This window comes from Spermophilus citellus, assembly GCF_964194105.1.
Source record: "Spermophilus citellus genome assembly, chromosome: 11".
NCBI classification, from domain to species: domain Eukaryota; kingdom Metazoa; phylum Chordata; class Mammalia; order Rodentia; family Sciuridae; genus Spermophilus; species Spermophilus citellus.
This window is the reverse complement of record NC_138192.1, coordinates 73,359,766-73,381,903: the sequence shown is the minus strand read 5'-3', so window position 1 is coordinate 73,381,903 and position 22,138 is coordinate 73,359,766. Positions and strand designations below refer to the sequence as shown.

The 22,138-nt window shown below is 34.8% G+C and overlaps 2 protein-coding genes across 11 annotated transcripts in view; both read right to left on the bottom strand.

The window, feature by feature from the left end:
- Positions 1 to 705: 705 nt before the first annotated feature.
- On the bottom strand, positions 706 to 15,859 carry KLHL41 (kelch like family member 41). Its single transcript, XM_081261399.1, has 6 exons — positions 14,669 to 15,859; positions 10,521 to 10,678; positions 10,321 to 10,428; positions 7,194 to 7,379; positions 6,118 to 6,264; positions 706 to 1,356 (listed from the first exon to the last, which is right to left on the bottom strand). Exons 1-6 carry the CDS (start codon positions 15,776 to 15,778, stop codon positions 1,245 to 1,247), a joined length of 1,821 nt encoding a protein of 606 aa, XP_081117525.1. The 5' UTR covers positions 15,779 to 15,859; the 3' UTR covers positions 706 to 1,244.
- BBS5 (Bardet-Biedl syndrome 5) overlaps positions 15,681 to 22,138 on the bottom strand; it is a 22,920-nt gene continuing 16,462 nt past the window's right edge. For 6 of the 10 annotated variants that reach the window (XM_081261403.1, XM_081261401.1, XM_081261407.1 and 3 more), the window contains 4 exons: positions 21,441 to 21,575; positions 19,760 to 19,843; positions 18,827 to 18,850; positions 15,681 to 18,675 (listed from right to left, as the gene is read on the bottom strand). In XM_081261403.1, coding sequence (XP_081117529.1) covers positions 18,574 to 18,675; positions 18,827 to 18,850; positions 19,760 to 19,843; positions 21,441 to 21,575 — 345 coding nt within the window. In that variant the 3' untranslated portion in view covers positions 15,681 to 18,573. The remainder of the gene's footprint in view (positions 18,676 to 18,826; positions 18,851 to 19,759; positions 19,844 to 21,440; positions 21,576 to 22,138) is intronic. The other 4 variants (XM_081261404.1, XM_081261405.1, XM_081261402.1 and 1 more) reach the window with 3 other exon arrangements.

The following is a 22,138-nucleotide window of genomic DNA, read 5'->3' as shown; positions in this document are numbered from 1 at the left end:
AATTTATTGTTGAAGAACCTGTAGGGTCTCCTACCTTTTGGGATTTGTTATATACTCATGGTATATATTCAAGTCAATATTTTTCAGTACAGAAAAGTAACCAGGCTTCTACTTCAGAGATCTAAAATGTTTTTGTTAAATATATTTTTGTGTTTATGAGAGAGAAAATAAAGCTGTATGAACACCTGTTTGTTCTTTATGTAGCTGCTTGATGATCATGGGATGCTCCACATTGGTCTCAAATCTCAGAAAATATTGTGTAAGATAGCAGTCAAATACATGTCAACAAGATGTGTGTCTAGGATAAAAATGATGGTTAGTTGATGACTTGCACAGCTATATTTGACAGACTGAGAAGGCAATTTATGATATACTCTAAGAAGAAATAGTGTAGGGTTGCATAGCCCAGAAAATGGAACCATTCAGTCATCTTTCCTACTATTAGAAATTTAGCAAATAGCCCTTTTATCTGAAATATAGTTAAAATTTAAACCAATGACTATATACCCTCTTCCACCCTCTCTCTGCCTCAGAAGTTTAAACAATCAGTCTGTTTCCTGATGGCACTCACCCTCTTTTTGTAGATGGTTGTTAATGGTATGAAGACAATGATTTACTGGTTTTAAGTTAAAAGGTTTTTAAAATTTGATTTGGAGTTTACAAATAATATACCAGTGTCGCAAAAAGAATGGAAGAAAAAAGGCATTTGGATTTGACTACTTTTACTTAAGAGACTTTTTCCCTTCAAATGAGACTCATTCATTACATTCCTTAAATATAACTTCCAAATTATTTTATGACTTGTAATCTTTAATATAATGTATAGGATTCCTGTCATAGCTTGAAGCTTATATAAGGAATTTTTTTTATATTTTAAAACATTTTAAGATTGGGGATGTATGTATTTAATTTGTATAGAAAATAAGTGTAAAGGTCCCTATCAATACAAAGGATTAGGAAACTACTCAAATTTAGGAGCCTGCTTTACAATTCATTGAGTGAGACAAATTAACACATTTTTTTCAACTTAATATTTAATTTCTTATTAGAAAATGATTTAAAGCTCTTATTATGACATTAAAGAGTCAATGACCAAGATTTTGATATTCTTTTTACCTCTTAGACAATAACTTATTTAATAATTTCTACATGAATCTCTGTACAGGCTTTAAAAAAACAGAATAAATTAAAGCACTATTATCCAAACAAACCACGTCTCAATCTATTCTGTTTTGTCACCTTGTTTATAGTTTAGACAGTTTGAAGAGATTTAGACGTGTTGCTAGGCAACTAGCTCCTGAAGCATAACGTATTTCCTTCAACATCCCGGCCCATTCTTTTTTATCATCTTCATACCTGATAGAGGGGAAAAAAAAATCAGTAAGCAGCTAGCTATTAAAGAGATAGTTCTATAGGTTTCCCTGTGTTCCATATTCAAATGTGCATCTTTGAAAAAATTCCTATGGGTCTTACCCAGAGGAGGAGGAAGCCTGACTGGTAGAATAATACTTTAATTCCTTTCTAAATATTCATTTTCTCAATGAACATTTGCCTGATCTACTGCCACAGTATTTAATCTGGATACCTAGCAGTTTAATCTCTGGGAATCAAATTGTCCCAAGAAGAGGAGTAATGGACACCTACATAGTTAACCATTCTTTGGACTGATGAAGATGGTTGGTCTCTATGAGTCATAGTAAGCAAACTCTTCCTTAAGATTAAGAACTGGGGGCTGGGGTTGTGGCTCAGTGGTACATTGCTTGCCTAGCACATGGGAGGTGCTGGATTCCATCCTCAGTTCCACTTAACAGTAAATAAATAAATTAAAGGTATTGTGTCCAACTACAACTAAAATTATACATACACACACAAAAACACATATATAAAGATTCAGAACTGGGGTAAAGCAGGGACTATTAGCAGCCTTAATTATGATTTCAGTTGTTCCCATTCACTAGTACCTAGCTTGGTACCTCATAAGGTGTTCAAGCCATAAAAAAATTGTTCCTCTTTCTCTTTGTTGTTTGAGGACTACATAGACTTCACATTTGACTTTAGGTAAGAACTGCTCTGCATCTCTGAATAGTCAAAGTTATGAAGATACAAGTTGAAATCCCTTTGAATGTGTTTGTGACATGTTTACTCTGCCTAGTGTCTAGAATGTTCTTCAAGTTTTGTCTGAGAAACTCCTAAATTCTGCCTTCTCTGAAGCCTTTCCTGCCTTCCTCAAGCAGAGTTTTCTTCATTTCTCATATAGTCCTTTGTATGATATTTATTATAGTAAATATTCTATTTAAAACTTTCTGTGTCCTCAATAAGCCAAAAGGTATTTAAGGACAACTAACGTATTTTTCTACCTTAGTATCAACTCCAGAAGCTATAAAGTCTTGGCACATAGGAAATACCCCAAATCATTCTATGATGAATCAGTGAGATTTAGAACAATTATTAAAATTAGCTGGTACTACTGTACATGGCGGTGCACTCCTATAATCCCAATGACTCAAGAGCCTGAGATAAGTTTGAGGACAGCCTCAGCAATTTAGCAAGGCCCTAAGCAATTTAGTGAGATTCTGTCTCAAAAAATAAAAAGGTCTGGGGATATAGCTCAGTGGTAAAGCACCCCTGGATTCAATCCCCAGTACCAAAATATATATATTATGTATGATATATTAGCTGATACCTACATAAAATACTCATTATCTGGCTTAATTTCATCAGTGTACAAATTTAATTCTCAACAATAGTACTGGGCACTGAGTGATTTTTATGTAAAGAAAATTAGACAAAAATGTTTTACTGCTAATAAAAAACCTTAATTATATAAAATTTGGAGCAACATATTAAGAATTAAAAAAATGGTTTTAAATGACCTAAAGAAAAAGTGACCACATATAAGCATTAAGAGGTTGAGGCTAAATGTAATTTTTAAAAATTTTTAATATTTTTATATATCACAGTAAGAGAGTCCATAGGCTTAGAGTATGGAATACTGACTGAGAGTTTTCACCTCTGTGAATAGAGAGCAGGTTCACTGGGATTCAAAGACAAGTGAAGATCAATGGCTCTCAACTTTGGTGCATGTCCAAGTCACCTGGAAGACTTGTTGAAACAGATTTCTGAGCCACCTTCATAGCTTCCAATTCACCAGCTCTAAGGTGAGATCTAAGAATTTGCATTATAACAGGTGCACAGGTAATACAGATGCTACTTTGGGAACCAAAGTAGATAAAAATAGATACAAATTTACAAACTTGTCTGCAAATGGAACCTTCTGGAGATGTTAAAAATTCTGCTGTCTTGGGTTGGGATTGTGGCTCGGTGGTACAGTGCTCGCCTAGCACATGTGAGGCCCTGGGTTCGATCCTCAGCACCACATAAAAATAAATAAAGATATTTATCCAACTACAACTAAAAAAAAAAAAAAAATTCTGCTGCCTCTAGGTGATGCTCACCTATAATCCCAGTTGCTTGGGAGGCTGAGGCAGTTGAGAGTTAAAAGCCAGCCTCAGCAATTTAGGGAGGCCCTAAGCAACTCAGTGAAACCCTGTCTCTAAATAAAATATTAAAAAGGGCTGGGTTTATGGCTCAGTGGTTAAGTACCCCTGGGTTCAATCACCAGGAAAAAATAAGAAAATCTGCTGCTTAGTCCCTCTCCCAGAGACTGACTTAATTGGTATAGAGTGTGATTGACCTGGATATGAGGATTTTTTAGAACTCTACAAATGATTCTACCATGCAGCAAATTTAAGAATCATTGCTCTAGACGTTACCCCAAATTAGAAAACACCAATTTCTAAATTTAAAAATTGAGAGCTAAGCAGATAGTGACAAATGTCTCCTCTTTCCCCAATCCAGTGGTTCCCAAATGTGTCTGCACATGTGGAATCATCTGGGGACCTTTAGAAATTTTAAAAGATCCATAACACAATTTCCAAGCCAAGGCCATATCCTAGACCAAGTAAATCACAACCAACAAGGGAGGGGAAAAAAAGCCTTACTATCTTTTGAAGTTCTCTAGTGATTGCAAATTGTGTAGAGAGGTTTGGGAACCACTACCCTAATTGGAAAATAAAACACAGACAGGATCCCTCTTTCAGGTTCCACTCAGCAATATAGAGGCATTTTTAGCAGAAGAGTCTGTATTTTTCCTCCTGCTGAGGCAGTTTGGCTTTGACTACCATTAGGAACTGGAGTGGCTCATGTGAAGTTCAGCTTACTGATGGAATGATTCCTTACTAGGAGTGTTTCTCAGCCTTAGCTGAACTTTTAGAATCATCTGAGAATGTTTTAAAAAATAGTCCTGCCTCCAGAAATTCTCCATTGGTCCGTGTGAAGGCCCAGGCACTGGCATATTTTAAAAGCATTGCAGGTTACTGCAACATACATTTAGGGTTGAGAATCAATGCTTGTTTACCTTCAGCATCTGGCCTTGTTTTCCAAAAATCCTAAACCCCCCCCCCCCCCGCCCGCCCTTTTTTTTTTTTTTTTTTTTTTTTTAACTATTGCTTTCACCCATCTAACCTTCTTGCTAATTCTAGTCACTGTGCTCCCTGGAAACCACCAGTTTTTTATTTTGGTCCTTGACAACACAATTATTACAAGATAAGGAAATGGTGGGCCTGGGGATGTGGCTCAAGTGGTAGCGCGCTCGCCTGGCTTGCGTGCGGCCCGGGTTCGATCCTCAGCACCACATACAAACAAAGATGTTGTGTCCACAGAAAACTAAGAAATAAATATTTTAAAAAATTCTCTCTCTCTCCTCTCTCTCTTTAAAAAAAGTAAATAAATAAAAAAGGAAATGGTATTTGATGCACAAAATAATGGTTTAGTTAAGCTACTAGATGTTCAGCCTTCCATTTCACCAGCTGGGAATAAAGCTTCTGCTATTTCAGGTATAGAACAAATAAAACCCACTGTGCATTCTCAGACTTAGTGGTCTGCTTTCACTAACTGGGTATAAGTGGAACTTTTCCAAAGTTGTACTTATAAACTTACATGTGCAAGCAAATCAACTCGTAATCTTGTTAGAATTCAGATTCTGATTCAGTAAGACTAAGGTGGAGTCTGGGATTCTGCATTTTTAAGTGATACTTAGGAAATGCCAGTAATGCTGAACTACAGACTATACTTTGATAGGAAAGCTCTGGATAAAATGATAACAGGATAGGAAAAGCATCCATCCTTGCAAGTGGGGGCTGGCCTTTAAGCTGATAGGAAAAGCATGAGCTTTCTGGGTGAGAGTACAGCACAAACTCACTAGGCTCACCTTGAGTGCCCAAAGTCTACCTTATGTAAGCTTAGATTAGCAAGTGCAGTGCCTGGGCTGAAGGCAGCAGAGGCCACTGGGCAGACACATGGTATCCTGATGGTGACCAAATATCTATATACCATAAGCCCTGCCAAGGACTCTGTGACTCCATGACACGAACTTAAGCTCCTGAGACTTCCTGGATGCACCTTGATCTCTTAGTTTTACTGCATCAAACTCAATGGTAAAAATGTGTCCTTTTTAAAAAACATTTGACTAAAGTGGTTAATGAGTGACAATTGCAATTGTCAATGACAATACATGGGAGGAGTGGGTGCTAGCCACTCCTATCTGAGAGGTAAAATGGATTCCTGCTTTTACTGTTTTCTTTTTTTAAAAAAGGCTTTGTTAACTGAATCCTCAAACAATTAGAAGAATATTTAAATTAAAAATATGAATTTATGAATTCATGGAAAAATCAAAAGATTAAATATTCTTTCAGAACTGTGTTTTTTAAGTTAATAAATCCCTTGGTGGGAAGGTAGTGGTCTGTGCTCTACTATATGCCTGGGGTATTAAATGCTTTCAGAGCTGGAATGGAGCTTAAAGGAGCAGTAGTCCAATTCTCATTTTAAAGATTAAGAAACAAACCCAGTTAAGTTCTTTCCTAAGATCACAGTTAATCAGAAGCAGCACTTGACCCAGTAAGTGGCATGTGCAAAAGTTCAATTAGGCTTGAAGTATTTAGTCTACTACCAAGACGTAGCTTGCATGTTAAAAACTCTAGCTTATTATTTACCACAAAATTGTTTATCAATTATCAGTTATTTGATTTAATATTCAATTTTAAAAATTGGAGAACTTACTTCCATATGTCATTGACTTCAGTGGGTGCAAACTCTTTAGATTCCAGTTGAATCATAGCAAAACCACCAATGGCGTACAGGGATCCAGCAAGGGTGACCAAACTGATGGAGCTTCTTTCTTGGGGAAATTCAGTCATTACTTCCCATCTAGATATTTTATTGAAAATGTAGTCATTGTAAAACTTGAAGAAATGCCAAATTTAAAATTAAAATGGTAAAAATTGAGACATAAGCACCATTTTGGTATAATTTTGTCATTTAAAAAGCATTTAAATAAAAGCATCCATAAATATTAATGAAACTAAGAACACAATATTTATAATTTTGTGTGCTGATTCTTTTAACTTTTTACCTCATGAGTATTTACCTATCTTCAAAAACATTATTTTTAATGACCATTAAATCATTTTCTTTAAAAGTTCTTTATTATTTTCAGAAACCAAAGGCTATTCTGTAATCAGGCATACATGGTTTCTAAAAAATTAATAACAATGTTCTAATTTTTTTTCATTGCTAAACTAAGAGTATAAAAAGTCTATATTCATTCAGATGTGTGAACTAAAAAATTTTAAAAAGGCTAATAGTATATAAAAATATGTCAAGTATCTTTTTACATTGCCAATAAAAGCTGAAAAATTAAAAATTTAAGAAAATTACAAAAAGCACAGAGGAATTAAACTTTTCGTACTTTACAAATGTCAATTATTAACAAGTGAAGATCTTTACATATTACAAATCAAATGACTACTGGAGACTTGTATCCAGCTACATGTATATAACTGTTAAGAGGTATTACCTTGGCATGACTAAATTCACAAAATTAAATTAATAACAGAGCAACAGAACATGGCAACATTAACTTAAGGGTGATGTGTTCCAAGTTATAAATGCACATAATGCACAAAAATGTTAGGAATTTAACACCCAGTAACAGCAGAAAAAAACCTAGATGATAATACTTCTTTAATCTGTGCCTCTCTGCCTTCTCCCCATGTTTTGGTTAGAAAGCTAAATTTCATCCAGATGTTAACAATTGAAATGTACAGTGATTCACATGCTGTAGCAAGTCAACTCACTTATTGGTTTTGAGATCAAAAGCTTCAACTGAAGCTGTAAGACCATCTTCAGTAACACCTCCTGCAATCACAATTTTGCCTTTATGGACTGCCACTCCAAACATGGAACGAGGGGTTTTCATTGGAGCCAGATCTTTCCAGTCTCCTTTTTTGGGGTTATAGATAAACATCCTGTTTGTACACTTTCTGTAAATAGAAAAGACAACAAATGTTTATTTTATACATCTGTTTTTTTGAAAGCAATTTTAGTAATAATTTGGCTTTGCTTCTTATATGAAGTATATAGTACTTTATTTGAAGAAATCTAAGATTATAGACTAGATATCTAAATTATTCTCAGTATGTTCTTTGGTTTCTTAACGTATTCATAATTGAGTGATGGGAGGCAGAATATGAAATAACTAATTCATTTAACTGGATAATTTGGTAATGCCAAACAAATAACAACAAAACCCAAAAAACCCTGTAACCCAACTTTTTATTTTATTTTATTTTTTAATTTTAATTTTTTTTATTGTTGGTTGTTCAAAACATTACATAGTTCTTGACATATCATATTTCACATTTTGATTCAAGTGGGTTATGAACTCCCATTTTTACCCCGTAATAACCCAACTTTTTAAAATATTATTTTTAGTTGTTGATAGAGCTTTATTTTATTTATGTATTTATACATGGTCCTGAGAATCCAACCCAGTACCTCACACATGCCAGGCAAGTGTGCCACCGCTGAGATACAGCCCCATCCCTATACCCCAACTTTTTACGGGGATAATTTTTTTCCTTAATCTTATAAAAGACCAGATATCTGAAGTAGAAACATTTAGTCTAATATTTGACTATCTTGCTCTTATCAAGATAAGAGCTTTGGCAAGGGCACAGTGGCCCATGCCTGTAATCCCAGTGGCTCAGGAGGCTGAGGCAGGAGGATTGAGAGTTCAAAGCCAGCCACAGCAAAAGCGAGGTGCTAAGGAACTCAGTGAGACCCTGTCTCTAAATAAGATAAAATAGGGCTGGGGAGGTGGCTCAGTGGTTGAGTGCCCCTGAGTTCAATTCCCGGTATCGCTCTGCAAAAGATAAGAGCTTTGGGTTAGGGTTGTGGCTCAGTGGTAGAGCCCTTGCCTAGCATGTGTGAGGCACTGGGTTTGATTCTTAGTACTGCATATAAATAAATAAATAAAATACATGTCTATCTACAACTAAAAAGATAGGGAAAAAATGATGAGTTTATCAAGAACAAGATACAAAATCACGTTCTTCAAATTCATTAACAGTGACTAGTACAATTCAGCCTTTGCTTTTTAAAATTTAAACAAATGTTTTTTTCCATACTAAAGATAGAACCCAGGGCCTCCTGCTTGGTAAGTGAGTACCCTACCACTGAGCTAAATCCTCAGCCCCAATCCTTACTTTTAGATAATGACTCATTTCAAAGTTTTTGACTTTGACATTTGACAAGTAATATTGTCATATCAATCGTATCTTCAAGATTACATACTCTTACTGACAAGACCTGTATGCTTCTTACTGACATATCAATTTCCTCTTTACTAATGTTACTTGAAGGAAACAATTTAAATCATTTGGCAGAGTTCCAATGTTTCCTAAGTCAAAATACTGCTTAATTGAGATTTTTCATTCCATTTACTCAGGAAAAATGCCTCAGATAAGATTAGGTGCTGTATTGGTTTATATACACCTTTCTTAAATATTCATTTGATGGAAATTGGAAGGATTAAGGTGGATATGAAAATTTTAGATTATTATCTTTGCATATGGATAGATTGTATAAAAACAATTGCTTTTTAAAATCACACTTTTCTGCTATATTTTTAATTTTGACTAATAACCAGAATATAGAGTTCTTAACTTCTAACACATTTCCATATTTGATATTTTATTCTTTTTTTTTTTTTGAGATAGGGTCTTACTATGTTGCCTAGGCTGTTCTTGAGCTCCTAGGCTCAAGTGATTCCCCAGGCTCAGCCTCCCCAGTAGTGAGGACTAAAAGCACATCTTACTGTGTCCAACCATGCCCTCACATTATAATTTTAGTTTATTTTCCAGGATTGGACATCTGTACTAATTAAACAGCCTGAAGAATTGATGACAAGCCAAATTAGGCAGAGTTTTCCAGAGCATCAGATTAATTTTCACAATGTAAACTGAAAGTGTGCATTTTACCAGACAGGCTACTGGCTTAATAACTGACTGACCTCTGAAGTACTCTGAACTCAGGTTACCTATCCCTTGAGAAGTGCCTAGAAATCAAGTTAGGTTTATATGTGAAGCTTGGTCCTGGTTTTCTCATAAGAGACTCACACTAGAGGGAGATCAGGGAGTATTTTTTTCTGATTGATTAGTGCCTGTTTGGAACAGTTGTTAAATATTTTGAATATTACTTCTGTCAAGGAGTAAATACATGACATTCTGCTGAAGAAATAACTGCCTGCTTTTCAATCACCATGCTTTTTAGTGGTATTTTCTATGCACTATTCTTTTAGTAGATATATTTTAAATACTACACTAAAAAGTACATTGAAATTTTTATCTGTTTATAGATAATTGAATAAGAAAATTATAAAATACAGTTATAAATTAGCTATATAAAAGACTTGATTAAACTCCTAGTTTCTTTTTTTTTTAGAATTTTTTTGTTTCTTTCTTTTTAGAGAGAGAGAGAGAGAGAGAGAATTTTTTAATATTTATTTTTATTTTAGTTCTCGGCAGACACAACATTTTTGTTTGTATGTGGTGCTGAGGATCGAACCCGGGCAGCACGCATGCCAGGTGAGCGCGCTACTGCTTGAGCCACATCCCCAGCCCAAAACTCCTAGTTTCTGCCTTTCCACTGTCAGAATGTTTATAATTGAGGCTTTGTGCTCATTCCTAGTAGTATGCTGGGTATCTACATTTTTACTTTAGCAACTTATAAGTTTTATTCTCCTTTGGAAATCATGTATAATATCCTCCAGTAATTTTTCACAATATTGTTTTGAAATTTTACTTCCAAAATATAAGTGACAAGTTCCATTTCAGTATGTAGACTCAAATGAAAAGAGGAAGAAACTGTTGTAATAAAAAGATCATCTGGTTATAAATCATAAGAAAATTTCAGAGTACTTACTTGTCATCTGTTTTTCCACCTAGACAATATATCATCCCATTATGTGAAATCACATTATGACCATAGACCTTGATAGGAAGACTTTTTACTTCATTCCATTTTGCAGCCCTAAAAATTAAATGATAGAATTGATGTTTTGTCAATTGCAGGTTCCAAAAACATGAATATGTTGTAGGAACAGGAATGCCATGCCAACTTACACGGGATCATAGCATAATACTGAATCCAGCGAAGCCTCTGTTTGAAGGTCTTTGCCTGCAACCACATAGATTTTGTCATCTACCTCTCCCAGACCGAAGAGACACCTAGCTGAAGGCAGAGGTGGAAGTCCAACCCACTCAGATGCTATGTTATCAAGCTGGAAAAAAAATAAGGAATTGTGGAACTTGGTAGAAAGAAGTTCCAAGTGTACCAAAACGTATGCTATACCTATGTTGTTTAAAAGTCAAAGATCTCACAAGTAAAAGTATAATCCCAAAGTATCAGATTTTCATTCTGTCATCAAGAACAATGAGAAAATTTATTCGGCCTATCAAAATAGATAAAGTATCGAAATTTTGAATACTGCAAATTGAACATGGGGTGCTTTACCTCTGAGCTTCGTTGCCAATCCCTACATCAGCAGAGGTTAGTTAAAACAGTGGTTTCTCCTCAAATTTTCTTCCCATGTTGCCTTCTTCAGCTTTGAAATAAGGAATCTAATACTTTTAGAACCCTGGGGAAAGCCAGGTTGTCACAGAAGGGAGGGTCACAGTATGTGAATGACCTCTGAATGCTATTTTTAACATGATCCCCAAGCCGGCACCCGGGACAGCTGGACCTGTCGCTCAGTCTACAGACAACTGGGATATTAGGCAATGTCTTTTTTCATTCTTTTAAACATTTTGAGGTTCCCTATGTTTTACTTTATTATTTTTTAAAGTATTTATTTATTTATTGTTGTAGGTGGACACAATATTTTTATTTCATTTTTATGTGATGCTGAGGATTGAACCCAGTGCCTCACGTGTGCTAGGCAAGCACTCTATCACTGAGCCACAACCCCAGCCCCTACTTTATTATTTTTGATAAGGACAAGTGTTAGTGTGAATTTCCTAGTCTTTGGGGGAATTATTTTAAATAGCTATCTCTTTTTAACTTATATTAAGAAGAACCTTGGCTCATTTTTGCTATGGCCACTTCTCCAAGCCTACAATGGCCTGCTAGTGCCCATGCTTTAGGGTAGATAATACTGGCATGGCTGGCATCCATTTCAGCACTTATTAAGATTTTCCACTTCACATTTTAGAACAGCAAGGGAAAAGAAAACTGTTTTCTGAGGGAGTATAGCTATGGATTTGTTCTCTCTGGTGCCATTTCTAGGTAGCAGAGGAAAAATGAATAAAACTGAGATTCATTGGATACCAAGAATACCTATGAACAACAACAAAAAGCTATGGGACAGGGAAAGGTATCTGTGGATGCTTCTCAATACCTGGCTTAGTAACCCCAGTTAAACAATGACATGAGGGGTTTTAATCTCTGCATGCACATTATTAGGTTTGCATTCACTAATTTCAGCATCTAGATTTTGACCCCTAATGTTTTCATTTTTGAAAAAAAATTCTTTGATCAAGAAAGTGATATGGGTCTTGGGGTGTAGCTCAGTTGTGGAGTACTTGCCTTGCATGTGCAAAAAAGAAGGTGGTATATAATAGAAATAATAATACATACACAGAGGTTTTCTATTCTTTTAATTTTTATTTATTTATTTTTGGTTTTGGTGCTGGGATGCTTTACCACTGAGCTACATCCCTAGTCCCTTTAATTTTTAAATTTTGAGATAGGGTCTTGCTAAATTGCTCCAGGTGGCCTTGAATTTATAATACTCCTGCCTTAGTCTCCTAAGTAATTGGAATTACAGGCATGTGCCACCCTGCCCTGCAACTTAAGAGAGTTTTGATTCGGTGACAGGCTTTGAACCAAATGCTTTAGATAGGTAATCTCATTTAGTCTTCCAGGATAGGCAATTTTATTATCCCTGTTTTACAAATGAGGAAACTGAGACCCAGAAAGATTAATTTGCCCAAATTCACAAGCTTTTAGGGAGTATTCAAATCCAAGGAATATATAGTTTGTTTTTAAAAAATGGAACCTCGGTCAGCACACTACTAAGCTGAGGGCTCTGTTTCCACTTTGTCCTGTACTGTCTCTCTTTCCATATTGCTCCTCATGGGGCACGTTCTGTAGCAGATGGAATAGCAGTCTGCCTGCCAGTCTTTTATGGATGAGCTGTCAAGCTATTTAAACTCTCTTAGTTCTACTTTCCTCATTGTTAAAATTAGGGCTTAGGCCTAGATTACTTTAAAATCTAGTGTTGTTAAAAATTTGATGAATCTATTAATTCTTTGTATTAGGGTGAGGGTGGGGACAAAACTCTTACTAAGGCAAAAAATTCTTGTAATCTTTTTAAGCAGTCAATCAAAGGTCAAATTATTACTGAATTAATACACTTTAAACATATGTGACCAAGCAGGAAAATACCTGAAGTACTTATACAAATACTTTCTTGTGTGTTACAACCCTCTTTTATAGTCAGGTATTTTTAATTGTGGCGTCTTGTTCTACCATTTGTGCCTTTTAAAAGTGGCAGGGCATGGGTAATGACAGGGAGTTGACCTTCTAACTTTGTATAACTGTTTTAGTAGCTTTAAAGAATATTAAGCAGGTTCTTGAGCCCGAAATAAGAAGCTGTATGAGTAATAGTAAGAGTAGTAATGGGATGGAAGAAAATAAAGATTAAGATTACACTGAACACTTGAAACAAATGGGGTTGGGTTGTAGATATATTTCATAAATTAAATGTGAAATGGAGTAAAACAAAACCTGAAGGAACTTTGGGTATTATTCTATGGCTATAACTATTCCTTGAATCTGACTTATCTGTTTTTCTCTCCCTCCCTTCCTTGTTCTCTTTCTCTCTATATATATATTGCCTATGTTTTGATATTTTTACCTCCTGGCTATGTTTATAGTCTTCTTCATTGAATTTTCCCTTTTTGAAGCTTGTTTGAATTTAAAAGTAGGGCTTGGGAAGTTTGCTTCATATTCAAATGTTTATGATTTTTTTACAAAAAGTTTTAGTTGTGAATGGACACATACCTTTATTTATTTATTTTTATGTGTTGCTGAGGATTGAACCCAGTGCCTCACACATACTAAGCAAGTGCTCTACCACTGAGCATGACTACAGCTCCCTGTTTATGATATTTTTTACTGGAATTTTGAAAATTAAGAAACATGATTCATATGTATTATTATGACTTTATTTTCCAAGGCCAGAAAAATCAAAGGTAGTATTTGGTGAATGCATAGTATGTCATATATTTTGAGAGCATATTGTGACTGTGGTATGACATTCTACACTTGCTTATATTTGGCCTTTCCAACTCAGTGCCGGAAGCCCCAAGCCGTGGTTAGCTATGATCTAAACAAACTCTTCTGAGATAGTTGTAACCTACATAGTATTGGTATTGGTATTATTTAAGATAAAGGTTAAGCCACTGTTTCCTTCATAAACTGACAAACTATAATGTATTGATATTATGAATCAAATTCCCTTCAAACAAACTACAGAGAGTTTATTAGTTTAGGAAGACTTATTTTCCTATAAATTTCTGTGGTAACACAAAAGATTGTTTTTCCCTTTTTTTTTTAAAACAGATCATTAAGTTGAAATAATGTCTGATTATAACTGATCCAAATAAATGTGATAAAATAAACAGAAACTTCTAATATAACTCAAATCAGTGACACTTGTGCAGTTTTTCTATAAGGTAATCCAAAGTGTATAGAATATGTATATAAGTTATTTTCATTTTGAACAAAATTATCTTTTAGGCAGTAGCCATAAATAAGAGATGAAATGCAACCTCTCAAAACTTCAACTTTAGGAAAAAAGAAAACTGGGAGAAAAAGAAAATTTGACCAGTTATCACTTTATAATGTGTAAAGTACTTTCATCTAGAGAAAGAATTTGATTTAGGAAAAGACTTATCTATTTTTCAGGGAAGAGTATACAAAATTAGTTTTCACTAAACGACTGGACTTTGAAGGATTATAATTACCATCAACTATAAACATATGTTGGGTAAGACTATAAAGCAATCCTGCACCAAACCTTTTATTAAATATTAACAAGCAGTCGAATATTTTTGTCATTTCCCTAAGTAGTAAAAGTGCAAGGGACTACATACAATAGGATATCAGTTAAATATGATGCAAACAGCCTGGATAATTCACAAACTAGCTAATTGGATGTTGAAAAACAGCCTTACCTTTATACATCTACTTAAATAGTCTTTCTTACCTGGAAAAAGTATGACTGTAGAGGTTGATCCTTATTTTCTTCGTCCACATATAGTCCTCCTACCACATATACTTGATTTTGTTGGGTAACAATGCTGGAATGATTTCTGGGGATCTGCTCAGCCAGTGCAGTAAGGTAGCATTCATTTTCTGCGGGATCATAAGCTACTGCGGCTGTGTCATTAACCAATAGGATAAGGTCTTTGACAAACATTCCATGCCTGGGAATGTCGTTCAGGTAACCAGGAAGCAAATCTTCATCACCAACATCACCATTCACCTCACCCTCCTTAGTCTTCTCTGTATTTTTGCTAGGTTCTGGGAGTTTGCCTGCAAAAGCATCTTTTAGAACTTTGATTTTTTTCTGAAGTTCTGGGTTGCTTTTGATGATATCATCTTTCTCAACATGATCTTTAAAATATTTTTCTGTCATTAGGCGAAAACGAATACAATCAAACACTTCGCTAAGATTTTTCACCCTATTTTCTTTGTCTGTTCGCACCCATTTCATTACTGCCTCAAATACTGCTTCTTCCTTTTCTACATTTAGGCTGTCATTTGAAATGACTGAGATCAGTTCCTGTGGAGACAGCTGCATAAAGTCCTCTTCCTTACAAATCTGTACAAAGCGTTCAGACACAAATTCACGAGCAGAAATGGCGAGTCTCGGGCAATCAAGAAGAAGTCCTAATCTTAGGATGGCTAGACAGTTACCAGGAGCAAGTCTTTTCTGAAGATAAGAAACGCAGACAGTGAACACTGAGGGGATCTGAAAGCGACTGGCCAATGCAAAAATATCTTGCACGTTTCCATCATTGAGATCGATACTGGCAGAGTACAGGTATTTGATGATCAAATCAAGCACAGCAGGGTCTACATTATCTAGTACAACCTCCTTTTTTTTCTCTTCATCAATTTCAGATAAAAAATACTCACGGAAATAAGGACTACAAGCGGACAAAATCAATCTGTGGCAAGGAAGACTTTTGTCACCGGCTTTTAGGGTGCAATCGATGAATTTTTTCTCATCCAGGAGATCTTTTAGACCATCCTGAAGAAGGGTGGATTGGTAAAGCCGCAGCTCCTCTGCGAGTTCCCGCTGGGAATCCATTTTGTGAGTAACCTGGGTAAGGAAGGGGACACTGAAGGCCTTAGCTCCTTGCAGCACACAGGTCTAGCTGTAAAAAGGCAGATCAGTGTGCTTTGCCCAGCTTGAAGCCTTTGCAATTTAATCCCACCAGCTAAATATAGATACCAACTCTAACAACGGGAATTTAGGAGAGCTAGTTTGGAAAGCAGAGTTGTTCTTGCAGCTGTTATAGATTGATAGTAACAACTGGAACTTTTAATCACTAAGGAAACAGCTAAGAAACAAGACATTTAAGTGGAAAGCTTTAAAATGCATAAAGTATTAGAAGATACACTAATAAAGGCTACCACAAGAAAATGTTTATTGAATCAACAGAAAAATGAATCATAAAAATGAGTCACTCCTCTAAAAATGGTCTAGTGGCAAGCTACTTGGCTATCTGAATTAATGATGCAAAGGTCAAGAATATGAAGTGAGTTCATTTGACTTCTCATAAGCAAGATCCCCTTTCCAATAATTGTTACACATTTTTTATCTTTTACTCAAAACAGTGGGGTATAGATCTAAGTAAGAAACTTAAAGGTGTTTACTTATGTAATATAATTAGTTTTATAAAACCTTTGAAATTATATCTTCATCAAAACAGAAATCACAATATAGAGAAACTAATTTTTAAAATAATGTCTTAAATATATAAATAAACTGACAAAACTTCATTAGTGAGAAAATTAAAATGAGTACTGAATTAAATTATAAAATTAATTTATTCACACCTGCCTTGTTGTGCAAAGGATTGAATGTGGCAAATAATACTAATTAAAATGAAGGCAAAAGACTGGAGAAAAATAGGTAAACATCAACACTAGAGAAAGACCCCCCGACACAAATGTGATCACTACAGATATTTTGTAATTTTCAGTGTTGAAATTATCTTTCATTAAGTAAAAGTTAAGAAACAGGACAGATATAACCCTATGAGAACAATGTCATCAACAGAACACAGCAAAATCAGAACGAAGTGCTACATCAGCTATAGGGTTTAGAAAACAGATCTTATTTAAAAAATATATATGTAAATATATATAATTTTAATTTTATATAAAGTAAAATATGTATTTTATTATATATGCACATACACCCATATAAGTATTGATTATAAGGGAACACTGTATTATGGGATATCTGAGTCATAATTTAAAACAATTGAACCTTTGCCCATACATAGATGGTATATACTTCTTCACAAAACACTTTATTACATAATCATAATCTGAACTCAGCAGAGCTTTAGAAATACTATAATTTCAAAAGTTGGTATTCTTAAATGTGCCCCAAAGAACAGAAGCTCCATGAAGACAGGTTTTGTTCATTCTGTGCTGTTCAATGCTATAGTCTCTAGGCCTTATGGGTGCTCCATAAATATTTGTTGAATGATGAATGCCCCCAGATCAGAGAATTATGTATTTTTAATCTTCAAGGTTTCTATTCATGAGTAAAGGCTTTTTTCTTTTATTTTACATTACAGTGAAGTCAATGGTACTGTCAGCTGCTAAAACAACAGCTGAAAGAAGAGCTCATTGATTCTTTTTCCATTTATAGATGTCACTAAAGGTTTTAACACACTAGAAAAAAACCAACAGCTGCTCCCTTGTTTAAACAATAAATGACTCATTTATTTCTCCCTACACGTAACACCTAACATTTGAAAAGATTAGTGAGTCAGATGCAAACTCCTTGATATGACATTTGAGATAATTCCTTAGTTTTTGGCAATTTTATAAAGCCTTTTGCTTAAAAAGTAGTAATTAAATAATATTTATGGTGGTATTGTGACTCCCTAATATAGGTTATTATAACATTTCTTAAAAATGTGGAAATCTTTTCCCTTGAAGTTTTTGTTCATTGATTTTTAATAAACTCAGGTTAGCTCTATGTCGTCCTGTGTCTTTCTATATTTGGACACACAGTTGCATCTTACTGTAAATGTTTTTATATACTCATTCCTTTCCCATTAGGGAAAGAGGACTACTTTGGCTAATTTCAATTATTTGACAAAGGTTCTGTACAATGTTTTTTAAACTGAAACAGTAGCCAAAAACACTGAATGGTGCCAGAGAGGTCACCAAATTATACCTAACCAAGAAATTAGAAAAATAATAGATTATTTTTTAAAACTCAAAAAACATTTCAATGAATCAAAATGAGAAAAAAGTCCTTAAGTGGACAAAACTATTTCCTTACAAGAACAATCTACTCTTGCCAAAACTATATTGAAATTATCTATAAACTAGCATACAAAACATTTACAGAGAGATTGAAGTACACCACAGTTATAATTGTTTTTTAGTTTTTACAAAAATGATCCCCTAAAAATGACATGTTCAAAGTTTGTAATTTGTATTAGAGTTGGCTTATATTTGGAGTTATGTGATAATACATTTAAGTTAAAAGGAATTTTTTGATTATTTCATAAGAATACTTATTTTTTAAAATAATACTTTCAAAACATTAAATGGTTCTGCATAAATTCTTTATTAAACCCAACATAATACAGTCATTTAAAATCTGGAAATTTATACAAGTATTAGATACAAAATAAACATTTTACAAGCTAGATACATTTCAATTACAATTTTAGATATAATTTTTAGAAAACAGAGTTTTCTAAAAATATTTTTTCTTAATCATTAAAAAACTCTCTTAAAAGCTTCAAATATAAAAGCTGTAAATATAAAAACTATTCCATGCCTTATAGTAGGCGACTAATGTCTGTAATCTTGAGATATCTTTAAATAGAAATCCAGCTCAACTCAAGATCAACTCATTACTTCCCAAAGTCCCTGTAGTGTGAATCCATCCTTCAATTTCTCTATTGCAAGCCCCAGTTCTTCTGAAAATACAGGTTCACGATCCTGTTGCTTTTTGGGAGGTAAGAGGATAAGATGGGGAATAGAGAAGGTGGGCAAGGAAGAGGAAAAAAACAAAAAATAGGTTTCACATAAGTTTGTGAATGCTAAATGTTGGAATATAGAAACTTCAAAAAATATACTATAGCTAAAATTTTCTTACCTTATTGCCATCAGCAAAATAAGCCTAAAAGATAAAGAAAATTACATGTCAATATGACATAAAATAGATCAGTGGGCTAAGGAATAGGCAATTAGTTTGCAGAATGATTTTGTAACTAAATGTATTACATACATTGTTATTGTGTAATAGTTACATATATTGTATTACATACATTGTTATTGTATAATAATGATTTTCTCTTCTCTATAATCCTGGCCTCAAAATTTATTTCTCCTGTCAATCAATATTAACGTCTATAAGAGTTATGCTTTAAATTTTATAAACAAATGTGCTTTGTAATGAATGTATAATTAGCATTGCCAAGTAGAAGGGAGATAAAAAGAATAACATAAGAGCTATAACATTTCTTCTTTACTTTTGGTAGAAGATGGTGGCAAAACAAAACAAAACAATCAATACTTCAATGTGTCAGCAAATGCATGTGAAAATATTTGTTACCAGAGAGGTATTCTGGTCAGACTCATAGACCACAGTATGGAGAAAGCATTATTATTATATTGTCTATTAATTAACTAATACCAATTCAGAATAGGAAAGCTTATTCTTCAAATACATATGCTTTCCTAAAATTAATATAAATTAAGGGAAGCATCTCATAAAAATTAACTATGAACAGCATAGGTTTTAAATTAATTTAATTAACTATAATATTTAACATTCTTTTATACTAAAGTATGAAGAAGCTTTTCACATGTCTAAAATCCTCTGAATAACTATTCTCAAAACTATTTCCTGCTTTGGTAATTTAAAAGTACTGTCACAAAAAGAAATTCCCTCACCTAAAAAAAGTTATCCTCAAACTCATGTCAAAAGGCTCGAGTTCTACAGTGTTTTACACACAACATTATTTAATTAAATATGACTAAGATACAGATCATAAGAAATTTAATAGTTCTCCTTTCAGACACTCACCACAAAAGCATCCGTGTGATCATCAGCATCTATTTCTACATCATCTTGAATCTGTTCAACTGTCAGAGCTTCAAGGGGCTGTGGCTAAAAAAAAAAAAAAAAAAAAAAAAAAATCAACAATTGTCAAAATGCATCAGAAACAATATTAATTAAATCATTTTAGAAAAATGTACTTTGAGAGCCATAAATGCTTGTAAAAAGATAACAATTATAACTGATTGAGTCTTGTATGCTTAGGGGGAATTCCTTTTTTCTTTTTTTTTAATAGTGGTAGATGGATTTTATTTGTTTATTTTTACGTGGTTCTGCGGATCAAACCCAGTGCCTCAAGCATGCTAGGCATGCTAGGGCGCTCTGCCACTGAGCTAAGGCCCCAGTCCTTAGGGGGGATTCTTAAAGGGAAAACTCTCAGGGCCAGGGACATAGCTCAGTGGTGAAGTGCTTGCCTACCAATGCACAGAGCCCTGTGTTCAATCACAGGGCTTTGTGGGATGGTAAGTGTAGATGGGGGAGGGGGGCGGAAGGAAAGAAAGAAGGAACAGAAAAAAAAAAAAGAAAGAAAAAAAACTCTCACTTTTTTCTTTTCTCTTCTTTTTTTTTTTGGTATTGGGGATTGAATCCAAGGGTGCTTTACCACTGATATGGCTCCACAGGTTGAATATCACCAGGGGCACTGATTAAAGAGTGGATGGAAAGGCCACCAGCACTAGAGAGTACAGCGAAGGCCCCAGCAAAGGAACAGAGAGCAAAAGAACCTGTGATAGAGTGGTCAGTGATGGGATCATGACAGGGAAGACAGAAAGGGCAGTGACAATAGAGCAGATTGTGAGGGCACCTCTGATGGAATGGACAGTGAGGATCCCAACGGTACAGCAGATAGCAAGGGCACCAGAGGCAGAGCCTCTGGTAAGAGTATCAGTGACAGAGTATACAATGAAGACACCAGTGACAGACTGGATGGCCAGGATCCCAGCTGAAGAGGTAAGTCACACCAAGAGAGAGTTGAAATACCTAGACAGCAGGAACTCTGAAATCATGAGAAAGGAAAAGAGCCGATGTATAGGCATAATATTCAAAATATTTCAAAACTAGCTGGGCATGGTGGCACATGATTATAGTCTACTTGGAAAGCTGAGGCAGTGGATTGATCGCTTAGGCCCAGGCATTCAAGACCAGCCTGGGGAACACAGACACCATCTCAAAAACAACAACAAAATAAATAAATAAAAAACTAAAGCTAGTATGGCAGAAGCTCTGATTAATAGGGATGAATACAGGCCATGTTCACAAAGCAGACTCTGGCAGGTGCTGTACTATAGGGCAAGGGAGAATATAATGGTATCCATAAGGCATAGAAAGCTTGCCCATGCTAATGGGGGGTTTCTGTTGAATGAAAATAAAGCTGACAGAGGAGGAGCCCTGAATAGAGAGATTTTTCTGGATAGGCTGATCACCTAAAAGACAGGTATGGGAGAATGATGAGGAGGCCGCCTGCTAGAAAACAGGTAATGGTCACCAATTATAGGTGGTCCCGGGGCCATTCCTACTTGAGCAGAGTTTGTATATTCATCATTTAAAACAGTTTAAAGTTAAACCGCACGGAATGTTTTTATATCTGAATTTTACAGGAAGTTGGAAGGCAATTCAGCAAACTCTGTATTTCACATATTGAACAAATTACCTTTTCTTCCATTTCATAATCCACTCCAAATATAGGACTGGCAGAATAGACTTTGTGAAGTGAATTGATTTCTTTAACTGATTCCTGTAGTTTTTCCACAGGATCTATTTTAAAGCCAAGAACATATCCTCCACTCTACAAGAAAAAATAATGAAAAACAAAAAAACAAGCCCAAGAAATGACATTTGTAGTATATGATAAAACTTTAGCTATAATCATCTGCATGTTGTAGAGTACAACATGTAAACTTGATTTTTTTGGTACTAGGGAATTGAATTCAGGGGCACTTTACCACTCAGCCACATCTCTAGCTCTTTTTATTTTTTGACACAGGGTCTCAATAAGTTGCTTAGGGGCTCACTAAGTACCTGAGGCTGGCCTCAGACTTGTGATCCTCTTGCCTCAGCCTCCCAAGTTGCTGGGATTATAGGCATTCGTCATTACATCCAGCGATAAGTTTGATTTTTTAAAAATTAAATGCCTTACTATGAAATATTTCAGATACATATAAAAATAGGAGAGTACAATGAGCCCCCTCACAGGAACTTCAAACTGTAGCAACATGTGGCTGACTTTCTAACTACTCCCTCACCTGATCTCCCATCCACCTAACCACTCAGGATTACTCTGAAGCATGTCCAGATATCACATGATTTCATTTGTAGATATAAGCTGATCTTCAAATATTAAAAAAAAAA

What these genes read in the sequence shown, in the direction of transcription:
- KLHL41 (XM_081261399.1), bottom strand. Translation starts at nt 15,778, where the DNA reads ATGGATTCCCAGCGGGAACTCGCAGAGGAGCTGCGGCTTTACCAATCC. An exon ending in GTATTATGCTATGATCCCGT is followed by an intron (nt 10,429 to 10,520) that starts GTAAGTTGGCAT and finishes TTTAATTTTTAG; the next exon opens with GGCTGCAAAATGGAATGAAG. An exon ending in GGTGGAAAAACAGATGACAA is followed by an intron (nt 7,380 to 10,320) that starts GTAAGTACTCTG and finishes TTCTATTTACAG; the next exon opens with AAAGTGTACAAACAGGATGT.